This window comes from Cetorhinus maximus, chromosome 22 (genome assembly GCF_964194155.1).
Source record: "Cetorhinus maximus chromosome 22, sCetMax3.hap1.1, whole genome shotgun sequence".
NCBI classification, from domain to species: domain Eukaryota; kingdom Metazoa; phylum Chordata; class Chondrichthyes; order Lamniformes; family Cetorhinidae; genus Cetorhinus; species Cetorhinus maximus.
This window is the reverse complement of record NC_135900.1, coordinates 5,438,710-5,457,659: the sequence shown is the minus strand read 5'-3', so window position 1 is coordinate 5,457,659 and position 18,950 is coordinate 5,438,710. Positions and strand designations below refer to the sequence as shown.

General features: G+C 45.1%; 1 protein-coding gene across 3 annotated transcripts in view; it reads right to left on the bottom strand.

Moving 5' to 3' along the window:
• Positions 1–18,950, bottom strand: part of utp20 (UTP20 small subunit processome component) — a 126,460-nt gene that overhangs the window by 57,244 nt on the left and 50,266 nt on the right. For all 3 annotated transcript variants that reach the window (XM_078567673.1, XM_078567674.1, XM_078567675.1), the window contains 7 exons: positions 18,574–18,664; positions 18,370–18,455; positions 14,255–14,380; positions 9,858–10,024; positions 6,699–6,907; positions 1,760–1,903; positions 457–536 (listed from right to left, as the gene is read on the bottom strand). In XM_078567673.1, coding sequence (XP_078423799.1) covers positions 457–536; positions 1,760–1,903; positions 6,699–6,907; positions 9,858–10,024; positions 14,255–14,380; positions 18,370–18,455; positions 18,574–18,664 — 903 coding nt within the window. The remainder of the gene's footprint in view (positions 1–456; positions 537–1,759; positions 1,904–6,698; positions 6,908–9,857; positions 10,025–14,254; positions 14,381–18,369; positions 18,456–18,573; positions 18,665–18,950) is intronic.

Sequence of the window (18,950 nt, the reverse complement as noted above, 5' to 3'; positions counted from 1 at the left end):
AATTTATAAAAATTTAAAAATTGGATTAAAAAAAGGAGTAAACATAGAGGAGAGAGTTCATGGTCTGAAGTTGTGAACTCGATGTTAAGCCCGGAAGGCTGTAAAGTACCGAATCGGAAGATGAGGTGCTGTTCCTCCAGTTTGCGTTGGGCTTCACTGCAACATTGCAGCAGGCCAAGGATGGACATGTGGGCATGAGAGCAGGATGGTGTATTGAAATGGCAAGCGACAGGAAGGTGTGGGTCACTTGCAGACTGGGCGAAGGTGTTCCACCAAGCGATCACCCAGCCTGCGTTTAGTCTCCCCAGTGTAGAGCAGGCTGCAATGGGAACAGCGAATGCAGTAGACCAAATTGAAGGAGGTGCAAGTGAAGTGTTGCTTCACCTGAAAGGAGTGTTTGGAGCCTTGGGCGGTGAGGAGGGAGGTGCGATTAGAGTTGTTGACGGCTTTCCTCACCTGGAATTCTTACTCCAGATATGGATCAGTTTCAGGAGAGAAGTCGGAGCGTACTGTCCTTCAGAGGCAAGCCTGCTGACCTGTAAACAAAAACATAGAGGTAAAAACAGGCATCACTTCATGACAACTGGGGAGATGATGGTGTAGTGATAATGTCACTGGAATAGTAATCCAGAGGTTCCAGGCTAATGCTCTGGGGACATGGGTTCAAATCCCACCACGGCAGCTGGTGGGATTTAAATTCAATCAATACACCTGGAATGTAAAGCTAGTCTCAGTAATGGTGACCATGAAACTATCATCAATTGTTGTAAAAACCCATCTGGTTCACTAATGTCCTCCAGGGGAAGGAATCTGCCGTCTTTACCCTGTCTGGCCCACATGTGACTCCAGACCCACAGCAACATGGTTAACTCTTAACTGCCCTCTGAAATGGCCCTAACAAGCCACTCAATTCAAGGGCAATTAGGGACAGGCAACAAATGCTGACCCCACCAGCGACGCCCACATCCCATGAAAGAATAAGGATGAAAACAGTTGAGCAGTCACGAGGTTACCTGTGACAGTCTGTGCTCATTCCATTGAAAACATTCACCCAAAGCTGCCCCCCCAAGGCAAAATGGCTCATTGGATCCAAAATTGGCTGAGAGGCAGGAAGCAGAGGGTGATGGTAGAGGGATGTTTCTGTGATTGGAAGTCTGTTTCCAGGGGGGTTCCGCAGGGCTCGGAGTTGGGACTCTTGCTGTTTGTGGTGTATATAAATGATTTGGACTTAAATGTAGGGGGTATGATCAAGAAGTTTGCGGATTACATGCAAATTGGTCGGGTGGTAAATAGTGAGGAGGTTAGCCGTAAACTCCAGGAGGATATCTATGGACTGGTCAGGTGGGCAGAGCAGGCTCATCAATATCAAAGGCTTTGATAGATCCAGGCCATTCAGGGGTGATAATCAGGAAGCATTTCTTCACACAAAGGGGAGTGAACATCTGGAACTCCCCCCTCCCCGCCAACAAAAAGCTGTGGATGCTGGGGATTCAAATGAAAATTTCAAAACTGAGAATGATTGAGATTTTTGTCGGACAAGGAGATTAAGGATTATGGAACCAAAGCAAATGGAGTTAAGACACAGGTCAGACATGATCTCATTGAAATGCGGAACAGGGTTGAGGGGCTGAATGGCCTTCCCCTGTTCCTTTGCAAAAACCCTCCAAAACTCCAATATTCTTTCAGGGTCAAATTGTGCAGACACATCAGCGGTGTGACGGAGCAGAGTGAGAGCCGCGAGAAATGGAGCGATTGTTACCTGTGGCCACACCACACCATGAAACACTGCGTCAACCTCATCCACTGTGAACGCGTAGGACTCAAAGCCGGAAAAGAAAGCAGCAATCTGATTTATTCCCAGGCGCCTCAAATATTTCAGCTGGTTTATGCACCTCGGCTGGATCTATAGGTAAGACAAAGAAGCCCTTAAATACAAAATTTGCAGTTCTGTGCAACATACTGCATCACAAACCTAAAGGGTTTGGCAGAGTCATGCTTCTATTCCTGAAGTAGAGATGTTAAGAGAAAAAGAAAAAATTCTTACATTTACATAGCGCCTTTTAGTAGGGCCAATCAGGGACCATAGAGGTAATGTGTGTGTGTGGACCCGGAAGACGTGGGTACAGTTCTCAATGAATACTTTGCGCCGGTCTTCACAATGTAAAAAGACGATGCAGGTATAGACATCAGGGTGGAGGACTGTGAAATATTAGACGAAATTAACATAGAGAGAGAGGAGGTATTAGTGGGTTTAGCGGCCTTAAAAGTGGATAAATCCATAGGCCCGGATGAGATGTATCCCAGGCTGTTGAGGGAGGCAAGGGAAGAGATACCAGGGGCCCTGGCAGTGGTTTTCAAATCTTCTCTGGCCACAGGTGAGGTGCCAGAGGACTGGAGGGCTACTAACGTTATCCCATTATTAAAAAAGGGGAGGAAGGGGTAGACCAGGAAATTATAGACCAATCAGTCTAACCTCGGTGGTGGTGAAGTTACTAGAAAAGAATTCTGAGGGACAGGATATACCTGCACTTGGAGAGACACAGATTAATCAGGGATAGTCAGCATGGATTTGTTAAGGGAAGATCGTGTTTGACAAATTTGATCGAATTTTTTGAGGAGGTAACCAAGAGTGTTGAGGAGGGTAATGTATTTTATGTGGTCTACATGGACTTTAGGAAGGCTCTTGAAAAGGTCCCTCTCATAGCAGTCTGGTCAAGAAAGTAAAAGCCCATGGGATCCAAGGCAAAATGGCAAAATTGGCTGAGAGGCAGGAAGCAGAGGTTGATGGTAGAGGGATGTTTCTGTGACTGGAAGTCTGTTTCCAGTGGGGTTCCATAGGGCTCGGTGCTGGGGCCCTTGTTGTTTGTGGTGTACATAAACGATTTGGACTTAAATGTAGGGGGTATGATCAAGAAGTTTGTGGATTACACGCAAATTAGTCGGGTGGTAAATAGTGAGGAGGTTAGCTGTAAACTGCAGGAGGATATCAATGGGCTGGTCAGGTGGGCAGAGCAGTGGCAAATGGAATTTAACCCTGAAAAGTGTGAGCTAATGCACTTGGGGAGGGCTAACAAGGCAAGGGATTACACTATGAATGGTAGGACCCTGGAAAGTACTGAAGATCAGAGGGACCTTGGTGTGCATATCCACAGATCCCTGAAGGCAGCAGGGCAGGTAGATAAGGTGATTACTAAGGCAGATGGGGTACTTGCCTTTATTAGCCGAGGCATAGAAATCAAGAGCAGGGAGGTTATGCTGGAACTGTATAAAACGCTGGTTAGGCCACAACTGGGGTGTGGTTCTGGTCACCGCATTGTAGGAAGGGTGTGATTGCACTGGAGAGGGTGCTGAGGAAATTCACCAGGATGCTGCCTGGGCTGGAGGGCCTGAGCTGTGAGGAAAGATTGGATAGGCTGGGGTTGTTTTCCTTGGAGCAGCGAAGGTTGAGAGAGGGCCTGATAGAGGTCTATAAGATTATGAGGGGCATAGATAGGGTGGATAGGAAGGCAATTTTTCCATTAGTAGAGGGGTCAATAATCAGGAGGCATAGGTAAGAATTAGAAGGCTAAGAGGGGAACTAAGGAGAAATTTTTTCACCCAGAAGGTGCTGAGAGTCTGGAACTCGTTGCCTGAAAGGGTGGTTGAGTCAGAAAAATCTCATAACATTTAAGAAGCATTTAGATATTCACTTTTGTTGCCATAGCCTCCAGGGCTATGGGCCAAGCGCTGGAAAATGGGATTAGTGTAGTCAGATCTTTGTTGACCAGCGTGGGCACGATGGGCCGAATGGCCTCCTTCTGTGCTGTAAACGTCTAAGAGTCTTTCACAAAAATCAGACCCCAAAGTGCTCCACAGCTAATGAAGTACCTTTGAAGTGTAATCACTGTTGTAATATAGGAAACTCGATAGCTAACTTCCTGCACAGCAAGATCCCACCAACAGTAATATGATAGCGCCAGATAATCTGTTTTTGTGATGTTGACTGAAGGATAAATATCGGTCAGGATGTTGGAGTAACTCCACTGCTCTTCTTTGAAACAGAGCCATGTAATCTTTTACAGCCACCTGAGAGGACAGGCGAAACCCCGCTTTAATATCTCATCTCTGACAGTACCGCACTCACTCAGTACTGCACTGGGAGCGCCTTTCTTAGATTTTGTGTTCAAGTCTCTGGAGTAGGACTTGAACTCAACCTACTGGCTCAGAGGTAAGAGTGCTACCCACTGAGCCACAGGCCTTTATAACCAATGAAATACTTTTGAAGTATAGTCGCTGTTGTAATGTAGGAAACACAGCTACCAATTTGTGCACAGCAAGCTCCCACAACAGCAAAGCCTTATTGACTAGATTATCTGAATATTAATGATGTTGGTTGAGGGATAAATATTTGCCAGGACACGGAAGAGAACGTCCTTGCTTTGCTTCACAATTGCAGTTGTATCATTTACACCCAGACTGGGCCTTGATCTCATCTTTACAGTACCTCTGGCAGTGCAGCATTCCCTCAGCGTTGCACCGGGTGTTTCGATCTGGACTTTGTGCTCAAGCTTCTGCAGTGGGGCGTGAACCCATGACCTTCTGACTTGGAAGTGAGAGCGCAACTGAGCCATAGTTGAGATCAGTGTTTTTTTACCGACCAATATTTACTCTGTTCAAATTAGCCAAACACCGGATTGTGGGAAGTACAGCGTTCCTGCACCTTTAGTAAAATAAAATTCCATGACTTTTCCCCAAGAACTTTTCAGTGGGTCTCATGCGAATGGTTGAATCAAGTGGGTCTCGACTATAGGCATGCAGCATCGTAATGGACGTGGTCTCCTCTACGAAATGCTCGTTCATGCTCTGCTTGACCTTGTTCACTGATTGACAGGTTACTTGGATAATGCCGTTGTTCTCGCAGTCTCCGAAGCAGCCAATCAGCAGTAGCAAGGGGCGGGACCAGACAGAAAGAAAACAAAACCTGTACCAAATTCCGGGCGTTCAAAGCAAAGCAAGGAATAACGGAGAGGGGAAAGTGGACATGGGAAAAATCATTGGAAAAGGTTGGAATTCCACCCAAGTCAGAAAAGTCTCATCCCTGTCGCTATAAAAATTCTATGACTTTTCAATGACCGAGCCTTTTCTTTTGGAAATCACCATGACTTTTTCAGGCCTGAGAAAGTCTTTCCAAATTCCATGACTTTTCCAGGTTTACAATTGGAATGTCAGACCGCTGCAGCGGAGGTCTTCATTCCTCATTATATCCACACTGCCCATGGCCTGTGAGCGGCCGGCTGCAGACACCGGACGCCAAACTGCAAAAATAAAGCCTCATCACAACCAAGCTCTCCTCGCCTTGAACAACGATGTTTGACTTGAGACGGGAGGAGCGGGGAAGAGGTTCAAAAAACATTACTCAAACCGATTTTCAATCGGTCACCATGAAGCGGCTGATTTTAGAATGTTGCAGAGTGATTAAACTTTTAAGCACAAAGTAACTCAGCAACACTCAGCCAGCCGTTATACAACAGCTGATTTAGCGCGCTATCTATGGAAGCGCTGTTATGTACGGCGTTTTTGCTTTGTATGTAAAATCTGATTTTACCAGGTCAAAGTTCAGCACAACACCCAGCCAGAAAGAATTCACATTGGGCACTCTGTACTCAGATTCAACAAAGGTGAGAATCCAAAACACACAAATTTCCTAAGTTCACACTTGTAAATATCCTAAAGTATGAGTTTAACTCAAGTAGCTGCTTCAGAATGAACAAGTGATTCGCCCCCATCTTATTATGTCTTCACATTCTACGCAAGTAGATTCATTAAATCCAGGACTGTTCCTGCATACTCATAGGCCACTTACCCATTTTCCTATCAATCTGTCCCCCGCCCTCTCACATTCTGCTCACTAAAACCCTCACAGATCTGCATTGCACCAAATCCTCCTTAGCATTTGCCTGTCAGCTGGCTCATCCATGCAGTCTCAATGCTAATCCTGCGCTATGGTCCAATTCAAAGCAACTACAGCAAGGCCAATGTCTGAATTACAGCAGGCAGGATCATCATTACAGTGAATCTGAAACCACAATATATGGCGCAAGAATTTTTAATCTATCAATCCATTAAGTCGCTGGCAAAACAATCCGGTGCAAAATTTAGCAGGATGCAAAGGAGGTGTCATTCAAAGGGAGACGAACACCCTTTGTGAGAAACGAGTTTCCTCATCATGGTTTGGAGCTATCACAAAGGAATTGCCTTTACACTCTACCTTTCATAGCTTCAGAAAACCCAAAGTGCTCAACAGCTAATGAATAAAAGTGAGGTCACTGTTGCGATGTAGGAGACACAGCAGCCAAATTATGCACAGCAAGATCCCACAAACAGCAATGCAATAATGAACTGCGTCAAGATATATTTTTGTGATCTTGGTTTAGGGATAGATATTGGCCACATCCCTGGGGAAACCTTCCTTGCCTCTTTTTTGAATAGTTGTGCTGGGGTCTTTAATACCCACCTTGGAGGGGGCAGACGGGGCCTCGGTTTAACATCTCACCCAAACGTCAGCACTGCACTGGAGTGCCGGGCAGCATTACACGCTCACGACTGTGAAGCGGGGCCTGAACCAACGACCTTCCGACTCAGATGACGGCGCGTTATCCCCTTAAGGCCACGGCTGACACCTGAACAGGTGCCAAAAGCCGTATATTCACAGCGCTCACCTGGTCTCTTAGCTGAAGAATTTGAGATACTGATGCGGTCAGGCACAGCACGATCTGGAGCAGTTTAGGCAGGTAGTCTTGGATTAGATGGCCCAGCTTTTTTATCACCACTTCGATGCCGTTTAGCAGACTGTGTTGCCGCCCGAGGGGCAAAACCTTTGACATATCCAGAGCCTTCACCGACTGTAATACTGCGCACAGACAGGATCCTGAAGCAAGGACAATAAAAAGATTACCCGAAGTATACAACACAAACTCCAAACTCAAGGTACCTGTTTACGTTACATGCTCTCCTGTTAGCTGGGGGGTGGTCACACACAACAGTGTTTTTAAAGTCATCCTTTTTTGAAAATGCATCAGCACTTGCGACAATCACAAAGCTGTTGGGCCCACACAGGTGTACTTTTCAAGCCAAACTGTTGAAGGATATTGCGCTAAGCAGCACAGTTGAACCCTGAGGTTTAACGCTGATACAATGCTTTCAAATTATTTACATTCAATATAAAAAATATTGGCCATCCGAAGTTCGTGAGTTCAGATCCCACCAGAGTTGGTCGTGCAGCTAAATTCAATCAACGTGGAGCTTTGTGGCCTCTGTAGCTTTCAGGTTACCCACAAAATCTTTTTATCTCATTAACATCCCACAGAGAAGGGAGCCTGACACCACTGCCCAGTCTGGCCTGCTAGGCTCCAGTTCCACATCAACGTAGCTGACTTAATACTCTCAGAGTAACCAGGAAGGGTCAACAAGTACTGCAGTGTATGTGGCGCCCAGATCCCGAGAACAAATATGAATCAGTGGAGGGAGAGCAGCGCAATGGAATTGGTATCAGATTGACACAGGACTATGGAGAAAAAGTGGAGTAGTGGGAATAGATTGGGATTGACACAGGACTATGGAGAGGGAGTGGAGTAGTGGGAATAGATTGGGATCGACACAGGACTATGGAGAGGGAGTGGAGCAGTGGGAATAGATTGGGATTGACACAGGTTTATGGAGAGGGAGTGGAGTAGTGGGAATAGATTGGGATTGACACAGGACTATGGAGAGGGAGTGGAGTAGTGGGAATAGATTGGGATTGACACAGGTTTATGGAGAGGGAGTGGAGTAGTGGGAATAGATTGGGATTGACACAGGTTTATGGAGAGGGAGTGGAGTAGTGGGAATAGATTGGGATTGACACAGGTTTATGGAGAGGGAGTGGAGTAGTGGGAATAGATTGGGATTGACACAGGTTTATGGAGAGGGAGTGGAGTAGTGGGAATAGATTGGGATTGACACAGGTTTATGGAGAGGGAGTGGAGTAGTGGGAATAGATTGGGATTGACACAGGTTTATGGAGAGGGAGTGGAGTAGTGGGAATAGATTGGGATTGACACAGGTTTATGGAGAGGGAGTGGAGTGGAGTAGTGGGAATAGATTGGGATTGACACAGGTTTATGGAGAGCAAGTGGAGTAGTGGGAATAGATTGGGATTGACACAGGTTTATGGAGAGGGAGTGGAGTAGTGGGAATAGATTGGGATTGACACAGGTTTATGGAGAGGGAGTGGAGTGGAGTAGTGGGAATAGATTGGGATTGACACAGGTTTATGGAGAGAGAGTGGAGTGGAGTAGTGGGAATAGATTGGGATTGACACAGGTTTATGGAGAGGGAGTGGAGTGGAGTAGTGGGAATAGATTGGGATTGACACAGGTTTATGGAGAGCAAGTGGAGTAGTGGGAATAGATTGGGATTGACACAGGTTTATGGAGAGGGAGTGGAGTAGTGGGAATAGATTGGGATTGACACAGGTTTATGGAGAGGGAGTGGAGTGGAGTAGTGGGAATAGATTGGGATTGACACAGGTTTATGGAGAGCAAGTGGAGTAGTGGGAATAGATTGGGATTGACACAGGTTTATGGAGAGGGAGTGGAGTTGTGGGAATAGTTTTGGATTGGTATAGGGCTACAGGGGAGAGCTTGGGCAGACGGATTAGTTTGGGATTGATACAGGGACAGGGAGAGAGAGTGGGGCCATGGTATTAGTTTGGGATTGATACAGATCTATGGGGAGAGAGTGGGGCAGTGGGATTAATTTGGGATTGATGAAGGCCTATGGGGAAAGGGTGCAGCAGTAGAATTAATTTGAGATTAATATAAATCTATCAGCTGAGAGCTGGACAGTCGAATTCGTTTGGGATTGATACAGGGCTATGGAGAGAGAATGGGGCAATGGGGATAGTTTAGGATCAATATAGGGCTATGGGGAGAGAGGAGGGCCATGGGATTGTGACCAGTGTTCACGTGATGGGCTATTTGTCTGGTAGGGCATCGCCATTAGATGTTAACCTGTCCATACCGAACACCACAACACAAACTTCACAGCAGATCTCTAGCTATCGATCAATGGGATTATCTGAATGTTACCATAATTTCAATATGTGGGAAAGTGAAAATTAGAGACAGGACAGCAGCCGGTATCAGTCTGGATGGCTTCAGATTGCAAACCCTAAATATAATTTGCAAAGCCCGCATTAAGAATCATGAACTTAAAATGCGCACACACTACATTCTCTTATTACAAATGAGTGAAGGTAGAAGGCTTCTTTGCAATAGGAACAGCAGTACTGCAGGTGCTGGAACTTGATAATACAAACAGAAGCTGCTGGAAATACTCAGGTCAGGCAGCATGTGTGGCGAGAGGGATAGAGGTAACCATTCAGACTAAAGTCACTTCGTCAGAGCTTGAGAAAGTTAAACATGGCAGAACATCGCACCAGCCAAACCCACGACCACTACCACCTAGAAGGACAAGGGAAGCAGACACATGGGGATACCACCACCTGGAAGTTCCCCTCCAAGCCACACGACATCCTGACTTGGAAATATATCGTCGTTCCTTCACTGTCGCTGGGTCAGAATCCTGAAACTCCCTCCCTAACTGCACTGTGGGTGTACCTACACCACAGGGACTGCAGTGGTTCAAGAAGGCAGCTCAACACCACCTTCTCAAGGGCAATTAGGGATGGGCAGTAAATGCTGGCCTAGCCAGCGACGCCCACGCCCCATAAAGAATAAATAAAAATAAAGTTCTTGAGCAAATACAGCGGCAGAGAAAGGAAACAGCATATTTCAAGCATAAATAATAAAAGCTGTAGTGTTCCTGTTAGTGCATACCCTCAGTTAAATGCTTCACTGGCTCAAGGAGAAGATCCAGAAAGATGTCTATCTCCTGAGGTAAGGAGCCAGCCAGGAAGTTTAGAACGATGACCATGCGGGTCCCTGCTGCTGCCCGGCCTTGTGTTTTGCTCCCAGTTTTGCTTCTCATGCGCCCATAGAGGATCCTTTAAAAAAAAAAGAGATGGAATTAAGTATTTTTAAAAGGAAGGATTCTAATTTACTTCTGCAATTTTGAAGGCAGCAATTGCTTTTAGTCGGGAAATAGTAACATTTTGAAAGGTCAACACTTCTTAGTTCATCCACCCAAGAATACCATACAGACCCAACAAGACAAGCCTCACACGGACTCGAAACGTTAACTGTGTTCCTCTCCGCAGATGCTGCCAGACCTGCTGAGTTTTTCCAGGTATTTTTATATTCGTTTTGGATTTCCAGCGTCCGCAGTAAAAACGTCTTTTTCAAAATGTTTGCCTCTGTTACTCTATCAAAGGCACCAATTTTCAGCTCAATAAATTGCCCACCTCCATCCCTGCCACAACTCAGCAGCAGCTGAAACCCTAACCCTTTGTTGCCCTCAAATTCGACTATTCCAAAACTCTCCTGGTCAGCCTTCCCTCCGTAAACCTAAGCTCACCGAAAACTCTGCTGCCCCATATCCTAACTCGCACCAAGACACTTTCACGCATCACCCCCACTGTGCTCACTAACGTACTCCAGTGCGGTACTGAAGGAGTGCTGCACTGTTGGTGCGCCATTTTCTGATGAGATGTTAAACCAAGGCTCCATCTGCCTGTTCAGGGGGAATGTAAAAACTTCCATGGCACTATTACGAAGAAGAGTAGGGGAGTTCTCCCTGATGTCCCGGTCATTATTTATCCCTCGATCAATATCCCAAAGAAGATTATTTCGTCATTGTGGGAGCTTACTGTGCATATTGGCTGCTACATTTCCTACATCACAACAGTGACTATGCTTCAGAATAACTTAACTGGCTGTAAAACAGATATTTGGTGGCCGTGAAAAGCACTATACAATTGCAAGTCTTTCTCTTTTCATGAAACATTGGCTCCCGTTCTACCAACGCCTCGATTTTAAAATTCTCATCCTCATTTTCAAATCTCTCCGTGGTCTCATCCCCTTCCCTAGCTCTGAAATCTCTTCCAGCCTTATACCCATACGAGATCTCCACATTACAGAGTCTGGCTTCTTATGCATCCCTGATTTTAACCAGCCTACCATTGGTGGTCGTGCATTCAGCTTCCTGAGCCCCAAGCTCAGGAATTCTCTCCTTAAACTGCCTCTTTTTTAGCCACAGTTTAAAACCAATTATTTAACCAAGGCTGTGGTCAATTTCCCGAACGTTCACTCCATTGGTTTAGTGTCAATTTTTGCCTGATTACCCTCTGGGAGCATTTTGAAGCATTTCGCTACATTAAAAGGAACTCTAAGTGCACGTTGTGATTCCATCTACAAACACTGTGTTGTTATGATGTGGCAGATGATGTGTGCCAGGTGGACCAAATCCACAAGGGAAACTTGGCCATGCTATCACAACAGTTGTGTAATTTGTATCTATTGCGAGAAGGTTTGTGCAGTGAATTCAGAAGTAATGAGTCCACTAGCATCTTGAGAGATTTTAAAAACATTTATTAACAAAAGAAAAGATTTCAAGCACATACATAAGATTAGTTACTTAATAATATAACAAATCCCAAAATTCCTGATTAACCTGACTCCCAACTACACACCCCACTTTGAAGCAACAGTCCAAAATAGAGCTTAAATGTTAAATAGCAAGCCAGCAGGTTTACCACAGCGCCCATTCAACAGTGGAATTCCAAAGGCTTTCCTCCACCTTTGGTTACTAGACACAGCAGGTTTCTACAAAAGTGGCTGGAGACTTCCCCAAGGCTGTTTTACATACTCCTTTAGATCTTACATGGCCCCCAACATAGCCTTCCATTCCTCTTTATATACAGTTCTCTCTCTTTAATCTGTAAATTCCAACGTTCTAGGTCTTTGGAAATCTACTTTTCCCATAATATAAAAATCTTTCATGTTGCCAATATGGTCAGTACCTTTGGGAGAAATAAACACACTGCTTGGCCTTGCTTATCTTGTTAGTTGTGAACATCCCATTATCCCTTTGAAAACCAAACAACTCTTCAAATATCTAAAAATGCAAACTTCCTTCAGGCCCTACATGCTAAAACCTCATCCATGTTTACTCATTAGTATTTCAAATGCCTTTTACCCCTAAATGATTTTGATATTTTCCAGCTTGCAGTCTATCTGACTCTAATTCCATTAAATCTGCTGTAGAGACAACCATCCAACACATACATAAACCTACTTTACAATAAACCACAACAATATAATGAAAAAATGTTAGTTTCGTGACAGTGTGCACACATGTATATGTGCGTGCTAAGCACATCCCGACATCTATCCAAATGTAACGCATTACACATTTGAACCCCACTCCCCAGATTCCCTGACACTCAGGGATTTGCCTTTTGGTTCTTCCCTGTTTGGACTCTGGCGTCCAAATGGATCCCTTGAGTGTTGGTGGTCAGCACTAAATACGGTGCTAAATTTATGGTCGCTATTTATTAAATACTGGGCTAATAACTGACCTCTGCAGGCAGTGAGTAGAAAGCATGGAACTCAACGATATTTATATGCAGGCTTCTTCAGACCCCGTCCAATTAAAAATGACTAAAAATAGACTGAGCAACACAAAGACATCGAGCATTTCGTAACTTGGAATCTTAAAATAATAGTGCAGAACGAGGCCATTCAGCCCTGTCATGCCTGTGCCAGCTCTTTGGCAGAGCTAGCCAATTAAACCTAACCCATTCTCTTTTTCCTTAACCCTGTCAGCTTCTCGGTTGAGGTGCTTAAAACCAATGTAGTTATGAAAGCTATCATGGTGTATAAAACTAAAATATAAAACTAACCATTAGCTCCACTGAAGAAGAATGGAAGGTCAGAAGTGAATTACAGGTATCAAATGACTTGCTAAACAAGTGAAAAGTTTCACCTCGTACAAGAGTGAAAATGAGTAACACGATTTTGTAAAGTCATGGGGCAAGGCTGAGGGGTAACCCGAAAGAAGTCTTTAAAATTATGAAGGGTTGCAAATAGGGCACAGGAGATGTTTCTGTTTGTGGGTGGAGTCACAAACTACACATCATAAATGTAAGATAGTCACTCGTATAACCAACAGTGAATTCAGAGCTCCGGAATCTTTTATCAAGAGGGTGGGGTTAGGGATATGGAACTTGCTAGCTCATGGAGCGGTTGAGACGTATCGAATACATCCACGTAAGGGGAAGCTAGATAAACACATGAAGGTGAAAGGAGTAGAAGGATATTTTGATTAGTGAGATGGAGAGGGGTGTGAGGAGGCTCTTATGGAGCATATACATTGTAGTTTGGCTGAAGGGCCTGCTTCTGTGCTGTAGATCAACTAACATCATCCTGGGCGGGTGGTTACTATTGATCAGAAACTGAGCTGGACTAGCCATATAAACACTATGGCTACAAGAGCAGGTCAGAGACTAGGAATCCTGTGGCAAGTAACCTACCTCCTGACTTCCCAAAGCATGTCCACCATCTACAAGGCACAAGGCAGGAGTGTGATGGAATACTCTCCACTTGCCTGGATGAGTGCAGCTCCCATAACACTCAAGAAGCTTGACACCATCCAGGACAAAGCAGCCCACTTGATTGGCACCCCACCCACAAACATTCACTCCCTCCAACACCAATGCACACTGGCAACAGTGTGTACCATCTACAAGATGCACTGCAAGAACTTACCAAGTCTCCTTAGGCAGCACATTCCAAACCCACAAACATTATCATCCAGAAGGACAAGGGCAGCCGATAGATGGGGACACCACCGCCTGGAAGCGCCCCACCAAGCCACTCACCAACCTGACTTGGAAATATATTGCCGTTCCTTCACTGTCGCTGGGTCAAAATCCTACAACTCCCCCCTCCAACAGTGCTGTGGGTGTACCTACACCACATGGACTGTTGCAGTCCAGGAAGGCAGCTCACCACCGCCTTCTCAAGGGCAATTAGGGACGGGCAATAAATGCTGGCCTAGCCAGCGACTCCCATATCCCATGAATGAATAACAAAAAAAAAGACTCAATGTCAAGCCACAAGGTCAAGCAAGCTGTCAGTGAGTCACCATTAGGAGTGGGAATGCTGGCGAATCTTTGGCCCGAGCCCCAGTTCAGTTAATCTGTCACGGAACAGGGGTCGAGCTGGGAAACCTTCGTCAGACCCCACGTTCACCGAGCAAAATGTTCTACGCTTGTTTTGTGCTGTGTGGTTTTGTGTACATTAATAAAAACATTTACAAGCCCCATTTCGCCTACCTCATTATAACCGGGATGAGCTCAGCTCTGTGTGGGGCTGACACGATGGTCATCTCCTCTGCGATGCTGAAGTGGATTATTTCTTCTTTGAAGCTTTTGTCCTCTAGCAGTCGCTGGAGATTTTCCCTGCAGCGAGAAACCAAGACTCATTTCATCCCAGGCACGTAAACGTCAATGGAAACACGAGAGGTTTTTCTCCATTGATTTCAAATCGGGATTATAAACTTTTAGCAAAATGCACAGTCTAAATCAATCACATTTTGTTCAGTGGATTAAATATTTAAGGCTGATTCTGTCTTCAGTTCTCGGAGACCTGGTTGATAAGAGGTGTTAATTTGAATATTGTTGAACAGACAGAGCATGGGCAATGGGTCGGCCAGTCAGAGTTGATTTGCCAACCAATCAGCACTCTTTTAGTGTACATTGCTGTGATTGTTTGAAATTTGACATTCTTGTGTTTGTCCTGATGAGTGCAAGACAAAAAACTTCAGCAACTTGTCTCTCTTTCCAGAAACAGTGAGGTGCTAATTCCTCCCAAAATGCCTAGTGCAAGAAGCATCCCCACTTTTCTCCCCAAGCTCATTTCAATAAATATCCAGATGCATATATTAGTCAATTATACTTAAGTGTTGCAATAAGAAAGTCAGAAAGTATTTAGAGAGTCTCAGCTGCCACCTCAACCCACTAAGGCTGAAGAAGCTGAAACAAGGAAGATTTTTTTTTTTAAGTTCATTCACAGGATGTTGGTGTCACTGGCAAGGCAACATTTAGTGCACATCCTTAATTGCTCTTGAGAAGGTGTTCAAACAGAGGGTAGATATAAATAGGTCTTTTTCTGGTTGGAGGCATGTAACAGGTGGTGTGCCACAGGGATCAGAGCTGGGGTCTCAACTTTTTACTATTTATCTAAATGACTTGGGTGAAGGGACCGAAGATATGGTTGCTAAATTGGCTGACAACACAAAGATAGGTAGGAGATTAAGTTGTGGAGAGGACACAAGGAGGTTACAAAGGAATAGAGGTAGGATAAGTGAGTGGGCAAAGATCTGGCAAATGGAGTACAATGTGGGAAAGTGTGAAATTATCCATTTTGGCAGGAAAAATTACAAAGAAGCATATTATCCAAATGGAGAGATTGCAAAGCTCTGAGATGCAGAGGGATCTGGGTGTCCTAGTGCATTAATTGCATAAGGCTGGTATGCAGTTATAGCAAGTAGTTAGGAAAGCCAATAGAATGTTATCATTTATTACAATGGAAATTGAACATAAAAGTCTGGAGGTTATGCTTCAGTTAGACAGGGCATTAGTGAGACCACATCTGGCGTACTGTGTACAGTTTTGGTCTCTATATTTAAGAAAGGATGTGAGGATGTTCAGAGAAGGTTTATTATGCTAATACTTGGACAGGGCAGTTTGTGTTATGAGGAAAGGCTGGTCAGGCTAGACTTGTGTCCTCTGGAGTTTAAAAGAGTAAGAGGCAACTCGTTGAAGCATAGAATATCTTGAGGGGTCTTGACAGAGTCGATGGGGAGAGGATATTTCCTCATGTGGGAGAATCTAGAACCAGGGGCCACTTTTAAAAATAAAGGGTTGCCCATTTAGGACAGAGATGAGGAGAAATTTTTTCTGAGGGTTGAGAGTCCTTGGAACTCTCTTCCTCAAAAGGCAGTGGAAGCAGAGTCTTGGAATATTTTTAAGGCAGAGCTAGATAGATTCTTAATAAGCAATAAGGGGTGAAAGGTTATTGCAGGTAGGTGGAATGTGGAATTGAGGTTACAATCAGATCAGCCATGATCTTATTGAATGGCGGAGCAGGCTCGAGGGGCCGAATGGCCTACTCCTGCTCTGAATTCGTATGTAAGTATGTATGTTCTTGAATGCAGCTGAGCAGCTTCCTAGGGCATTTCAGGGGGTAGTTAAAAGTCAACCAGATTGTGTGGGTATGGAATCACATGTAGGCCAAACCAGGTTGGATGATCAGACGTAATCTTATTGAATGTTGCAGCAGGCTTGTGGAGCCCCACAGCCCTTATTTCTGACGTTCTTACAATATATGAGTATTCTCTACTGATATCCTCTGCTACGGCTCAAACATCTCTCTGAATTTTGTGCTTAGTGTCTACAATTTTCTGCCTCCCAGTATTCTGCTGCTTTCCCCCTCCTCACTAACCCCCACCACCCCGCAAAGACACGAGGTACAAGACATAGTGTGAGGAAGAATACAAATGTGTAGACACACACATAGCAAGAGAGACCGTGCTGAAATCGGCAGTTTGCAAGCTGTTTTCTGCACTGACTCTGGTTTCAAAGCCTGTGTTTTCTTTGAGACAGTCCGTAAGTGAAATAGAAACCAAGGGCAGAATTTTCTGCCTGTCGGGCGGGCGGGCCCTACCCAACCCCCAGCGGGCAGGGAGCCGATCCCCGCCGGAGAAGCGGACACTGCCGCCATTTTCCGTGGGTGGGCCAATTAAGGCCCGCCCAGCGTGATGTCCGGCGGGAAGCGCTATGTGCTCCCTGTGCAGGCGGGGGGGGGGGGGGGGGGCGGATTCCCCAAAAGTAAGCATGCACTCTTTCGCGCATGCGCACGATAAAGCGCACATCTCGCTGAGGCTAAGTGCAGCCTCAGGGAGATCGCTTAACACTGTGAAAAAGACGAAAAATAGAAAAAAAAATTTCCCTAACATGTCCCCCTCATGTGACAATGAGATGGGACATGTTCATAATTTACAGATTAGCTTTATTAAACTTTTTACAGCCCTACATGAAACCTCATCCCGCCAGTGGGTGAGGTTTCATGTTTTCTCTATTCCCCACCGGGGCTCCTGGCCGACCCGCCAACCTTAAGGTTGGATGGGCAGGTCCTTTAATTGTATAAATGATCCTGTCAATGGCCTCAATTGGCCATTGACAGGTTGGCGGGCCCGGAGCTGATTTTGCTGCGGGCCCGACTTCCTGAAAATTTAAATGGACCGGAATGACATCGGGGGTTCCACCTGACATCATCCAGCGTCATTTTACGCGTCGGCGAGCGGGTCCCGCCCCCTGCTCGCCGACGGCAAAATTCTGCCCCAAGTCTCAAGGATTCTGGGAGGGGGTAGCTAACTGGAATTCCTGGCTATGGCATCAGACTTCTGAAAAATCAACCTGCGGTTTAGGTTGCTAGGGAAATGGAAGCCGATTGGAAAACAAAAACACCAGGCTGAAAGGTCAAATTTCAGCCAGTGGTCAGAAAAGGCAGATACCCTTGAGAGATTCAGCTTTTTCGGCCGAAGGAGAACTGTTCAATGGTACAAGAGAAGCTGCGAGTTTAAAAGAGCTAAGATGGAAAGTTGGGGCACAGCCGGATAAGACGACTGAATCAGCTGATCTTGGGATCCTGTGAGGGGATCTAGAAAAGTGTGCCTTTGCTTGATATTGTACCCGTGGAATCTGAGGGGGGAGGTTAGTAAAGCTACTGTCGAATGGGACTTCAGGCCTAACTTCTACATGAATAAAGGAACTGAATCTCCACCTGGGAATAACAGAGTTTTGTGAGGCTTCGTGGCTCAGATTAATGCCACATATGAAGCAACAACCGGAGAAGTCTTGTGAGATCTATCTTTGCTGTATCGGCTACTTGAAGTGTAATTTATAGTTTCTACTGAATATAATTTGGCGTTTATTCATGCTCAATTTATGTTGATTTTGGTTTGATTGTTACAGTAAAAGTTTTAAAAACTGAAATCTTGTCCATCAGGTTTTTTTTTGTTGGGGTCAATTGGAGAGTTCTGTCCTTTCATACCATTAGTCTCCACAGGGATTGTAATAAGAGATTCAGAAAGGCAAAGAGGGGGAGACACACATAGACAAAGAGAGACCGAAACCACAGGGTGACCAAGAGATGGGGCAGCACACGCAGATTGAGTGAGCGGGAGAGAGTGAGGGAGACAGACTGGCAAAATAAGCTGACAGACAGAAAAACTGGGAAGCAGAACACACGGAAGGACAATTGCAGGACTGACCTTCCGACAATCCCTGACAGTAAACAACATTACGGGGAATTAATTAGTACTGGATAAATAATTAAATCCTTTAATAAAGGTTTATTAAAAAGGTCTGGGACAGATTAACACTACCTGTAAGGCAGCATGTGTGGGTGTTTGTAAGTGAGCAGACATTCCAAGGCCATCTTCTGTACATCCTGGTAATGATGTCCCAGCAACTAAAATGGGAGGAAAAGAACAGTTTAAAAGACACGTTTAACTGCAGGAAGGGAGAGAAAAGAGGGAGCGAGAGCGAGAGATACCACGTGTGTTCTGAGCCAGATACTTGATTAATACCTGTGTGTATAATTCCTTCAGCTTGGGTTCCAGGTAGAGCGATCTTGGGTTGGTAAACTTCGAGAAAACTTTCAGGTGAGCAATCAATTGCCTGTAATAACATAAATCACGTTGAAATTTGCAGAACGTGAAATAAATCAGGGAAAATTCATGTTAAAACTGTGCAAAGGAGTGGAGGGCTGGATAACCTTAAAGAATAACCCGCATTCCTTTACCAAAAGGACATGGTTGCTAGGTCTCTGTACTGATACCACAAATACATCATGTGAAGGATTAAAATGCTTCAGTGGATCATCTTTTGATTTATAGAACAGACATTTTACCCATCAAAGTGTGCTGCTTGACTCAATTAGTACTACTCTTCCCTCAGTCACCAA